At 40.9% G+C, this 13,314-nt stretch overlaps 1 protein-coding gene across 11 annotated transcripts in view; it reads right to left on the bottom strand.

Annotated features, from left to right (window-relative positions):
- hoxb3a (homeobox B3a) overlaps positions 1-13,314 on the bottom strand; it is a 101,873-nt gene that overhangs the window by 5,467 nt on the left and 83,092 nt on the right. For 5 of the 11 annotated variants that reach the window (XM_088091307.1, XM_088091304.1, XM_088091303.1 and 2 more), the window contains exon 4: positions 4,031-4,737. In XM_088091307.1, coding sequence (XP_087947433.1) covers positions 4,031-4,737 — 707 coding nt within the window. Of the gene's footprint in view, positions 1-4,030; positions 4,738-6,242; positions 6,320-8,389; positions 8,805-12,939; positions 13,007-13,314 lie in introns of those variants that run through there. The other 6 variants (XM_042504530.2, XM_088091308.1, XM_042504532.2 and 3 more) reach the window with 3 other exon arrangements.

Raw genomic sequence — 13,314 nt, 5'->3', positions numbered from 1 at the left:
ATCCACTTTTGTGATGTCTGATATGAGTTTTAGCATTCATCATATGGTTTTGCATGGTTGAATGTTGTTTTGTATTTTTGTATTCATGTGAAACAGTTAACATCCTGAGACGCGAGACAAAATTAATACATTTCCCTGATAATAATGTTAAACCAAAACAAACCAATGTAGTGTAATGCAACAGTCCTCCGTGAAGGTTAAAATCTTCTGTTTTTTGTTGAGACAGTTTCAATGCATTGGTGATTCAACTTTGTCGTTATTTTGGAGATTGCAGCTTGGTGCTATTAAATTATTATGCATCATACTGAGGAGGGTTTTTTAATATTATCACAAACCCATTTATATCCATGGAGGTTCAGTAAATAATAGAACACCTGTCAGTATAATGCAATACAGTTAAACAGAATCCTTAACTACATCCTCCAAAACACCCTTCAGTTTTAAGAAAACCCAAACATTACAACCTCCTTCAAGTTAGGATTTATAAGTTATAGCTACCTTGGTGTACCAAATAAACTGGCAACCATTCAGGTACAGTGGGTCAAAGTTGAAGGAGGGAGTCGGTCTATAAACAGGGATGGATGTTTCATTTTGGTAATCATGTATCTGCTCACCTTTTCTTTTCCAATTATATTGGGCTAACCTGTCAGCTTGTTTACAACCCGTCTGGTTGTCCGACATGTGGTGTTTCTTGCAGCATTTCAAGATCATGGCAATTTCTTTGGTGTGTACAATGACAGAGCCGACAGTCAGAGCTATAAAAATAAAAGCTCGATTTTCTTTCATTTTTCTAGATTGGCTATGCATGGCATTTTTTTTACCATGTGCCATATGCATGAATGTCAAAAGTCACTACATCATTTGAACCAAGAAATTCTGAGGATTACATGTGTCAAAATGGTATAAGACAGTTGGTTTACTGCTGAAATAAACAGCTATGGAAGTAGGCTAACTTTAACAGCAACAGTTAATACTTTGCTTGATCTGGGTTGTTGTCATTTCCATCTTGATGTTTATTCAACACTTAACAACAGATCTTAACTACAGTTCCTGTTCCATCTCTCTCTGTGAGTATGCCCAATATGCCTCTGTTATTACTTTGCTGTTTAGACCCTATGTGCATACATGTGACGTGTTCATACTACTAACTGCTAATGTAGTATATTTCAAAAGCGAGCACTGAGATTCTTTCTCTTTGTAGCCCTTTCTCTCTCTCTCTCAACAGTATAAACACTTTACTGTGGTGTTTCTGTCTATGGACAGACACAGAAGGATGAAAGTGGTAACCATCACATCATCTGTCGCACTGAGCAGTGACATTCTCAAAATGATTGTTTCAAATTCTCATCAATAAACAGCCTAATCTCTTCTTAACTCTCTGCCCAGTCAACTGAAAGCTTTTTGAGTGTGAAGATGAGACTCATATTCATTATGGCATAACATATTTTTTCTCATTGATAACTACCAATTCTAATAACGTATCTGTCTGCCTCAATGACTGTTTTCTCTGCCTGTTATCAGACATGCAGATGATATTCAAATTTATCATCCAGTTGTATTCTTTTCCCCATTTGCTAATATCTTCCATTTCAAATGTCTGCATGTCATTCTCCCTCTCTCTGAAAATCTATTCATCTGTTATCGTACATGACATTTAAATTCATCCTGTTAATATCTTCCTTCTTGCTGGGGCTTTCCAAGAAGGTGCCAAAAGGAGAGGAGACTGAGAAGAGAGAGGAGAGCAATCAGAAGGCAAGTGATTACAAGAGGGTGGAGAGCAAGGAAAGGAGGAGGAGGAGGAGGAGGAGGAGGTGAAAGTAAATGAATAAAGTGAAGGTGTGCAGGCTGTTGGCTTCAGGTTTGTGCCAGCTGGTTAACTTGACTGTCCTATAACTGTGTAATGAATCCCTGACTGCTCAGTTGGCATTGATTGTTTCTTTATGGGGTCCAATGTTTTGGGTCCTTTTACTCTACATTTGACTGAATACTGACTCAACACTAAATCTCTGAGTCTGCTCTACCTCTGCTGATGCTGAATCGATCCTGTTAACTTCTCTCTTCTAATGCCTTTCCTCACAATTTATGGCGGTTTTGGGGGAGTCATGTGTTGGAACGATTTCTTGATGAACAACACTGGATGAATACAGTGCAGCAGTGTCTCCAGCTATAGCTTCGGATGCCAGATACAGTCTGCGATAATAGGGTTTAGTATAGATCTCTGTACAGGTAGAATGGAACCGAACCTGGCAGCCTCGCTGAAAATACAAGCCTCAAGGAAGTCTTTGCAACTGGCTGGCCTTTTCCAAGAAATAGTTCCAGCATGTAACTGCTGTAAAATTACAAGGACTTGTTTTTTTTTTTAGTTGTGCACTGTTTCAACAAAAAATATACAATGTATTAATTCAACCTATCCTCATACAACAATTCCTATAATATCTACAAATTAACACCCAACAAACTAGGTTAGATTCAGGATTGTGAAGTTTTTCAGGCTTGGCTTAGGAAAAGAAACATAGTTAATCATCACCCTGTTACATGCTTAATGAAACATTATGTACTTAAACAAAAGTCATGTACTTAACAATGAGTTAGGTAGGTTAAGTTATGGAGGGTAAGTTTGGTAAAAGAAACATGATTAGCTGTCGTCCTGTTTCATACTTAACATAAAGTCACATATTTATCAGAAAGTTATAGGCTTATTGTAAAGGTACATACTTTATATTCTTAATGTAAAGTTGTGTAGGTTAGTATTAGGGATGTAACGTTAAAAAAATAGGTTGAGGAAAAGAAACTTGGTGACAATGCAAATTAAAGTAACTCAAAGTTTACTTGGTTTCACGTGGGACACAAACACTGGTCTCCCGGGGGAAAGTCCTGTGTTTGTTTAACTAATCCACAACCCCAACCTGTTTCCTTATGTGGACCTACACTCCTTATTTTACTTCCTTTTTTTATTCCTATCAGCACATTGGTCCCCTGGTTGCCCTCCCGATTACGCAGGCTCTACACACATTTTTCAAAGATTTATGTAAGAACAGTGCATGAGAAACAGCCTGATCAATTAGTTGGTATTTGGCAGCTTTGGAGGTGTTGCTAGGTGTATTGAATTCAGAAGTAAAATTATAGTAATAGGTATTATTATTTCGCCTCCTTCTCATCCCTCTGCCTCTTCCTGACTCCAGCTGTGCACTTAACACGCAGACAATAGAAATGACTAACTTTCCTTTTCATAAAATAAAGAATATGGGTTTTCTTTGCTGCTAAAAATAAAAAAAAATATAGTACCCTTTATTTGTTTATTTGAGCAGGCCTCTTGGTTTTCAAAGTCTATTTGTCAGACTGCCATGCCTCTGATCTTTAATCTCTTTTACTGGTCACTGTTTGCCACATTCAGGGATTTGCAAGTTACTAATGGGCTTTAGTCATCCAAAAGACTCAATTAAATATCATAAGTGTGAAGATGCAAAGTAAAATAGATTTTCGATTTTGGGCTCATGCTTTTCAGCTCCCACGTCAACATGTTTCTCAGCAAGACATATGTGACAAATATAAGACAAATGTTTTGGTAAATCCAGCTCAGCAACCACTTCAGTTAATCTAAAAGGAATATTAGCTGCCTAAAATGACCTTGGAGCAGAGCAAACAGACTTCACCAGCTACAGATAACAGGCTTGACTAGTTGCCTGTCTAAACCAGTGACTGAACCAGAAATCTGTTTTGCCATAATAGACTGAGAAACCTTTCAAATTCTCTGGGGATCTGGGGCTTGAAAGAGGATGTTGATAAGAGAGGTGAGGAAAGAGGAATGTGGTGATGGGAAGAAGGCAGGATAATAGGAAAAAAAGACTAATGAGGAAGGAAAATGAACAAAGAAAGAAATAAGAGGACAGAGGGAAGTGAAGAAAAGAAATGAGGAGGAGAAAGAGAGAGACTGGTGTAGAAGGAATTCTGCTAAGCCATGTTGTTTGTGTGGTGCTATGAGAGGGGGATCAAAGCAGAGACAGACAGAGACAGGTGTAGTCTAACACACCATTTCCAGAGTTGTTGCTGGGCGAACAGTTTTTCTGCTTGGTCGTCTGTCGACACTCTTTCATCCAGGGAAAGATCTGCTTGGCCATAGTTGGGTTGGGGGGTAGTGAGGAGGAGGACGATGAGGAGGACGATGTGGAGGAGGAAGAATTGGATGACTTATTGGGGCCTGATTTAGAGACTGAGGAGGCCCCAGCACTGCCCCCCGGCTGCTGAGCCCCAGTATTGCCGTTGCTGGGGTTGGGGGGCAGTGGAGGGGACACCTGGGAGCCGGGGTGGTGCTCAGGCGGCAGACTGGGCCGCATGCAGCTGCCATTCAGCTCCTTGGTCTTGGCTAGCTGCTGCTGCTGGTGGCCATTGTTACTGCCCAGTGACTGCAAAGAGCAGGCCGAGCGCTGGTACGAATCCACATCCAGATGGGTTGCAGACTGGAAGGCCGGCTGGTGGTGGGACACTGGGACCGGTGCATCGTAGCCCCCAAAGCCGTTGGCGGCTGCTGCTGCAGCCGCTGCCGCCCCCTGCACCTGGTAGGATGAGTAGCCACCGAAAATCGCAGAGGAGTTGTCGTAGTATGTTGTCTTCTGCATTTCTGAGAGAAGTGGCGGCGTCTTCTTGTGCTCCGGTCCTTGTTGAGAGCCACTGCCGGAAGACCATTTGGTACCGGGGGTCACGTGACGGTGCCTCTCCAACGGTCTCCTGCAATCTGACCTGAAAGGTTAGGAGAGGCAGAATGAAGAAATAAGAGAGATAAATCCATCTTCCTCCCATGAAAGGCAGCATGACATGAATAGAAACCACTGCTTTTCTTTCCTCACCCCCCCCACCATCCCCCTCCCCTCTGAGCCCAGTGCACAGCCTGCAGATGCTCTCCTGGAGGAGGCAGGAGGAGGGCAAACCGTGTACACACACACACACACACACACACACACACACACACACACACACACACATTTAGAAACATGAATGTAGTTCTTTCTTTAATGTGATTGTGTCTATGTTTTTATGTGTTTTTTTTATATGAGCTGCTGGACGCAATAATTGCCCTGTTGGGATTAATGAAGTAACTATCTATCTATCTATCTATCTATCTATCTATCTATCTATCTATCTATCTTAAATCTCATGCTCAATTTTCGTAGAAATGTTGACTTAATTAACATAATCGTATCTAAAAATGTTATTAGGCCTATTAATGTTATTATTACTAAGTTGTAACATAATAAACCATCTTCTTATGTTAATATCTGTAATGGTTGTAATATTAGCAGGTATTAATAACATATTAATTATTCGGATTTTTCTGCACTAAATTAAAGAATCCTGACAACGCCTCACCTTTGGATTTAAGAATACAGTTAAAGAAAATTACTTTGTTTTTAAACATTATTATATTTCGTTTCTTACTTATTTAATAAGCGAATATTATTGAATGTACTGTTTTTGTAATAAAGCACTACCCCGCCGTGTCTGCTGTTATTCATGCTGAACGTGACATTTTGTTGTGTAATGGCGGCAGTGAGTGTGGCCTGTATGTTCAGTATGTTCCTTTGTGACTGATGGAGGCAGCCTATTTCTGTCAACCTCTGCCTTCCACATGTGATTTACTATATTCGGTCTGCTCGGCTGTTACCTCACTCATAGGAGTCTATCTCCGGAAGCGATCACTGCTGCTGAATAACAGGCTACTCTTGCATCACGGTGGATTTTTTTTTAACAAGTCAGTGGAAACATGTTTTTTTTTTTATTTTTTTTTTTTTTAGATTTTCTGAACGGAGTAACAAAGAAAGGCATGGTGCTTTGAATGCAATCAAACTAACAAATGTGATGTGCATAAGGCAAATCTCTGCTGAAGAAGGTGATGTCGGGATTATTTCTCAAAACATAATTTTTATAATTGTATTTAGGATGGGTGATCGGGGCTAGAATTAAAAAAAAATCCAAACGCTCCTATTTTGTTATTATAGCTATGGATCTATGTTTAGGGAAGAATTAAATGCATGGCCTAAATAAAGAAAACAAAAAAATACTTGGACTTGGTTTCACACAAAAGAGGCCAACAATAGATAGACAGCAAAAAAAAAAAAAAAAGAAACAACTCCAGGAAGAAGCTTCACGAGTCAGTGATTCATTAGGGCCTCGGGAAAAAGAGAGGAAGAAAAAAGAAGAAAAAAACAGCAGTATGAGCCCCCTTTGACTCCCTATCTCGCGCTCACCGCTGGGGTGGGCCTGTGGCCGCGAGAGGCCGGCTTGTCAGGCGCGAGAGAGCACCTGGCATTCATTTCTCCTCTAGAGATAAAATGTTTAACGGGGAGAAACGGAGGTGAAGCGGCTCTGCTGGCTGTGCCATCTGACACAGATTGAGCCTCTGCATGGCAGCGCTGCAGCTAACTGCTGAGGCTCAATTATTCAATCTCACCAATAATTCATACCGTGAGTTAATATCACAAAAACAGCACACACTGATATTATGGCCTTTAAGTCTTTTTCTACTATTTCTAATAGTGTTATAAAATTGAAGCTGTTTGTTCATGGACACATATATATATATACACATACATATACATATATATACATACATATATATATATATAAATATATATATATATATATATATATATACATACATATATATATATATAAATATATATATATAGCTATAGCGCATGCGAAGATAATATGAAACAATTACGTCGTTAGCCATGTAGGCCTACACTAGAAAATAATACGAGAGGGAACAGAAAGAAATTTCTTCTCTCCTTGTGATTCATGTATGTGCAGTGCAGTTATTGAAAAATAAATAAATAAACAGCATAACACTAGGCCTAAATGACACATTTCCCAAATCTACAAATAGCATTAGGCTTCAACGAGTGTAAACCAAAACATCAGATGTGTTTCCTACAAAACAAAAACAGTCCCCCAATGAATAAAAAACAAACACACCACGACAAAACAAAATGAAACGAACGAAAACAACCTAAAACGACCCAAAATAAAACATTCAAAAACAACAAGGAAACTGACCTATTTTCTAATACGTATACATACATACACACACACACACACAGACAGCTTATATATGTTTTCTGTGTGTGTTTGTAGCTAATGTATGTATGTATGTATGTATGTATGTATGTATGTATGTATGTATGTATGTATGTATGTATGTATGTCTCATTCGTTTTTTAAAATGTACTATTATTCGTTTTTTTGTGATTAGACAGTCCTCCAGCCCTACTCCAGCTCTCAGCACGTCACACATGTCAGCCATTTATCTTTCTAGTAGACAAGCTGGAATCCTAATTATTTACTCTGAGGAATAGTCCCAAGGAGAGAGAGAGAGAGAGGGAGAGAGAGAGAGAGAGAGAGAGAAAGAGAGAGAGAAAGAGAGAGAGAGAGGCCATGGTGGCAGCGAGTGTAGGAGGAATGTGTTATTAAATCATATCACTGTATCGCCATTAAACGGGACACGTAATGTCTCTGCCCCTTGCTTGTAGGGCTACAGCTTAATACAATCACCAACTTTACTAGACGCCTCCCTATATAATCCACTTATAGTGACAGAGAAACAGCCACCCAAACAAAAACAACTGAGAGAGAGAGAGAGAGGGGGGGTAGAGAGGTCGGCCAGTGGTGTCCAGTGTCTGTGTTTTATCCTGGGATATAAAATTACAAATGGCGCCTGCCATGAGAAGAGCTATGCAGGCAGGGAGACACAGAGAGAATGCATTAACTTGGACAATCCACCTATTCCTTATCCCATTAACAGACAGAGAGGGGCCAATTATATGGAGCCCAGTCCGGAAAGAATAAAAGAATGGCCCCATCACAGCTATTGTTGCTATGTTGGCCTCGATGTAGGCTGAAATCAACAAACAGTGAAGCCCCCATGTGAGAATAAAATTACAGCATCAAAATAGTTCAGTGTGAATTCAAATGTCACATATTAGCAAAATAATAAAACGGAGGTCCATAGGGGGAAAATAGGTAACCACTGTGGGAAGAAGTGGCCCATAATCCATAACATAAAAATGGTCGGCCATATCTTTGTAAATAAATAGCTGTAGGCTAAGTGCATGGACAGAATGGGAGAAGAAATGAGAGAAGAGAAAGAAAAAAGGACAGAGATGGAAGGCCGAAAGAAGAAGGGGGGCAGCTTGCGGCGGGTAGCTACAGCAGCTTAAAGCATTGTGAACTCTTCTTGAACCGGGATTGAAGTCATACGGGCCATAAATCACTGAGCCAGCCTCTCCGCCGTTCACAAACTGCACAGCGAACAAACACACTCTCTATCTCTGGTTTGTTGTTTGAGCTCGTGCATTACCGGCTGGCCTTCCTGCCTCCCGGTGATGCTCCTTACCTTCTTTTAGCACCGGCGGTCCCGGTCCAGTCCGGCACGGACCCAACAACACCGCATCCCAGATTAGTCCTCACGCACTAATCAATAACAATAATAAATAATTAAATATATAACGCTCGCTTTCTCTCTCTTTTTGCTCTCCTCCTCTTCTTCTCTCCGCTGCTCCTCCGGTGCTGTCTCGAGACTAGCACGGCTGCTCGCGACCACCACCACAACACCTCCTGGAGCCAACAGCAGCAGCGGCAGTGGCGGCGGAGCGGGCTGCGCGTGGGCGGCGAGCCGGACACCGTGTGGCATGAACGGCTCAGCTAGACGGACTCAATTGGGGGAGGCTCGATAAACGGGCAGAATTAACGGACGGGCTAATAGGCTACAGGCATGGCAAGCTAGCGCACGAGCTGAACGAGCTTACCGGGAGCCTGCCTGCTGCCTGCTCGCGCCCCCCACCCCCCACCCGCCCTCCACCTCCACCCTCCGCCCCAGCACCAGCGCTGGCTGCACCGCTGCTGCCTGATAACAATGGCCTCAAATTTCTGTCTTTTTTAAGCGTCGTGTCGCTCACACAGCCAGCCGGCCAGTCACACAGCCTCACGAGGAGCGAGTCCGACACAAAATGTCACCCCATCGCATTTTTGGGTGGTTGCTCGCCCTCCTTTTAATGCCTCCTCTCCGTCCTCTCCTCTCTCCGTCTCCCCGGGTCGCCTGCCTCTCTCCCTCCGCGTCTTCCTCTCTGTCTTTGGGGCTGTGCTCCCGCGTTGCCCCGGTCCCTGGGAGGCTATGTTGGGTTAAATCCACAGGGCTAGCAACAGCAGCTAGTAGGAGTAGTTGTGGTGGTAGTATCCCAGTATCTCAGTATGTTGTTGACAACAAGCCCGGTTATCAGCAACGCTCACGGGGGTGTAACGGAGGAAATAACGGGGCTTGACTCGCGGGCGCGTTGATTCCCCCATCAAACAGCTCAGCGTCACTCACAAATTATGCTAATTTCACTGGCTGAAAGTGAAACACGCAGGCACTATTGTTAGTCCTCACAACTGGACTACAAGCTACTTTTAAAGTGTCGCCATTAGCTTAAAATTAAGTCTTTGCAATTTCATTTTTTATTTAGTTTTTTTTTTTTTTTTTTTTTAAAGAAATTTTTTTTTTTCACCCAACAGCTGGCTATTTTCACCAGTGGAACTTTGGGGTAACGTTTATGTAGACTAATATAAAACGATGTCGTCAACAATCTTCAGTTTAAACAGCATTGGCCTTGTTTGGATGGGATAGTCCATACTCTCTTAAATAGTCTGCTAGGCCCAAAACATCTTATAACAGCCTCAGACAATCAGTAGGCCAATTAGTATGCCTGTAAGCCAACCTTTAATTTTCCAATCAGGGGTTAGCAGTCATTTTTGCTGAGTTTGCCTGTAGAGTATTTTAGTGTTTTATTTAGAATATGTAAATTAAAATTATAGGTTGTAACATCAAACTATTTTGCAGTCAAAGTAAGCAACAGGCTCAATCTAACACAACATATAAAACAGGATAACCAGTCTAATAAATAGGCCAACAGGCACAGAAGCTGTATTATTATTGTCAACGTCATGTGAGAACATTATTATTAACATGCCAAACTAAAGAGGCTAAAGCAAACAGCTGATAGCACCATTCATCTCTTATTTCATAATGTCTTCACCGCTTATATTTCTCTGTTGGATGGCAATGTTAAAGCTCCCAGATTGTAAAAAGTCAGATTTCAATGTCTTATTTAATAGAAACAGATACAGGTGCTCAAAAATACTGTGTAAGTATCAAAACAATCAACAGAAAACTCCACACAGTCTCTGTTCAGAAATGGATTTTAAATGAGCCGTCAAGATTTCCGTGAGTTTGTGATGTCACAGCTATAGGCTACTACTATAAAAAGTAATGTCAAATGAATGAATGTGATTTTTGAAAATTAAAACATCACAGCATGCTATGCTATATCCGAAAATACGCACCTGAAAATTTGTATAACATGGGATGTTTAATTCTTAATGGCTGACACTGAATACACATCTTTTCACGTCTGCAATCTTAACACCAAGTGAGACAAATGTAAATATTTGGAGGTGTATTGACTGATGATATGCTATTTGTTTACTACACTTTTGGGCGGTATAACTGATTACTTGTCATTCATCTGTTAGTGGCGATTTGGTGAATTTATTTAATGTTTGGTGAAAATTTTACAGGCAGCGTGATGTTTTTTTTTTACAAGGACTGTCACTGTCTCCCGCTACATTTTTCAGGAAATAAAGTAGTTTTGTTTTGTATTATTACTTTGGGGGGCTGCAGCCCATTCCAATCCTCCCTGTGGAAACTAGATATATAGTGTGTATTGTTAACTTTTCAACACCTTGTCTCCCCCTGCTGCTACTTATGCACTGAAAATGCTAAATAAAATAAGAAAGTAGGCTCAATAGTGGAAAGAAGGAGACTGACAGAAAAGGAACACGCAACAGCAACAATGTAACAAATCAACAAGAGCTTAAAGAATACGACATAAGCTGCTCTTATGGCGAGAAAAGAAACTTAAAATGTTTCACTTCCAGGTCTCCTTAAAGGAAGAAAACACAAGGAAGATTTGAAGAAAGAGGTTAAGTAGGCAAAAAAAGAGTGACAAGAAACCCCAGAAGGAAAGAGACGCTGAGAGCTGAGACCAAAATGGAAATGAAAATATAAAGGTGTCTTGACTATTTTTTATGCCCCCACCACTCTCTCTCTCTCTCTCTCTCTCTCTCTCTCTCTGTGTGTGTGTGTGTGTGTGTGTGTGTGTAGAGCTCTCTCTCACTTCTCTCTATTTTTATTATTCAGGACGCTACCCCTGTCGTTTATGGCTACGTAAGATTTATGAGTTTTCTCGCACCCAGCAGAGTGTGTGTATGTGTGTGTGTGTGTGTGTGTGTGTGTGTGTGTGTGTGTGTGTGTGTGTGTGTGTGTGTGTGTGTGTGTGTGTGTGTGTGTGTGTGAGAGAGAGAGTGCGCGCGCGTGTGTAAACAGCCCAACTTTAAAACAGATAGCATTCGCTTGTGGGCTGCTGAAATGAGAGGATGAGCTCCGTGTAGGTGGAAGGTGGGAGCCTGAAATGTGTCCGTCTGCAACTTTTCCTTCAAACCATCTTTTGTATGGACTGAAGGATCTGCTCACTGCTGCTGAAAAACCTATTTACTCATTAACTAAACCACTAATCAGCTGTTTTTTTGTCTCTCTGTCTGTCTTTTTTTCCACTCAGCAACAGTGTGGGAAGAGACTGCACATGTGAAGAAATAAGCAGGGAGGATTACATGTGTGTATTGACTTGTAAAAGCACGCCGGTGCTTGTAAGGGATGGCAGTTCTTTATTTTCCTTGGATGGAAGACGCGCATCGGCGGCTCCGTGTTTCGGATTGAGTCACGGATATTGGGTTTCACAACTGAAACTCTCTGCCTTTCAGAGCCATGGAAATCCTCTTTCCATTTTTTTTCTTTTTTTTCCCTCTGGACTTCAGATATGTAGGCCACTGAGGATGACACAAAGGAATTTCCTGCGACTACGGGATTTAAAACATATTTTACGCAGTTTTACTGTGGCCCAACCACTGTGTTGCTATAAATGCCAACGCTCAAACACTCAAAACAAATGAGGAATGAAGAATTATTTGTTGTGTTTGTTTCTTTATGTGGTGTGAATGAAAAAAGGCAATTCTTCAGCTGTGACCTATCTTATTATAATAACTGGTGTAGCATTTAGGTTATTATTGCATTGATGTTTTAATAACTGTCTTATGAAATGATGAACTGACCCCCGTGTGTCTCCTGCTGCGGCTGTAACCCGCGGTCACCACACTGTCCTTCACACCTCTGGATTATATTACATTAGCACGTGTCACACATGATATTACACCACCCACACATACACACACCCATGCACAAGATTTCGCACGCACCCGGCTGTACCTTTCTACACATTTCAGTCCATTTTTAAAGAAAACAAAATAAACGAATCATGCATTATTGCAACAAAATCTCCAACCTACTGCAAATCACTTTCCACGTGTTCATTAATCTGCGTGAACGTTAAGTTTGCACTTTGTTTGCACTGTTTTTGTAAACGGTGAAATGGCACGCCGTGATAATTCCAATTATACCGCATGATAAAAATAATAATATGAATAATATTATGGTTATTAGAATAATATTGATAATATCACTTATACATGTAGGCCTATATGACAAAAATGAAGCATATGGCAGAGATTGGCATACAAAGACGCCTTGCATACGGTGCAGACAAAATAAAAAAAGATAATAAATAAATAAAAATAATATATATAGGCTATATAGCACCGTCTAAGACATGCGTTTTAAAAACTAGATGAGTGATAATCTGAACTTGAAAAAAAAGAAGCAAATTAACACAGACATTGGTCGAAGGCATTTTTGTCAGCGTTTTTGTCACACTCACCATGGTTTAATAACGACTGCACTGCAGCTGCACACACGTTATCATCACAAAAATATAGTAAAATCAGTATTGGACTCACCGAGAGATTTCCTCTTATTTCCCGATGATTTGATGGAAGGAATCGGCTTCCAGAAAGCTCCTAGGAACTGCAGCATAAAGGGAGAAAGAGATAGAGATATGCAATCAAAAGGTCTTGCTAAAATCCGATACAGAGCACACACCTCTTGTAGTCTAATCGAACGGCAGCGACCGCTGACAGGTATTGCTGACCTTAAATTATTCCCGGTGCAATCCCGAAATAAAAGCAATAAGAGCAGAGAGAGGGATGAAGGCAGGCTGGGAGTGATTTGACATGTTATTGATTCTGGTTATCATATTACACATCATTATTTTCACAACGTCTTCACTGCGTTTTTTAAAACTGTGGGAATCTCAGATTTGGGTTGCCTGCTGT

This window comes from Plectropomus leopardus, chromosome 18 (genome assembly GCF_026936395.1).
Source record: "Plectropomus leopardus strain MGB_pleo_1.0 chromosome 18, ASM2693639v1, whole genome shotgun sequence".
Taxonomy (NCBI): domain Eukaryota; kingdom Metazoa; phylum Chordata; class Actinopteri; order Perciformes; family Serranidae; genus Plectropomus; species Plectropomus leopardus.
The sequence above is the reverse complement of the archived record's forward strand: the minus strand, read 5'-3'. Positions and strand labels throughout refer to the sequence as shown.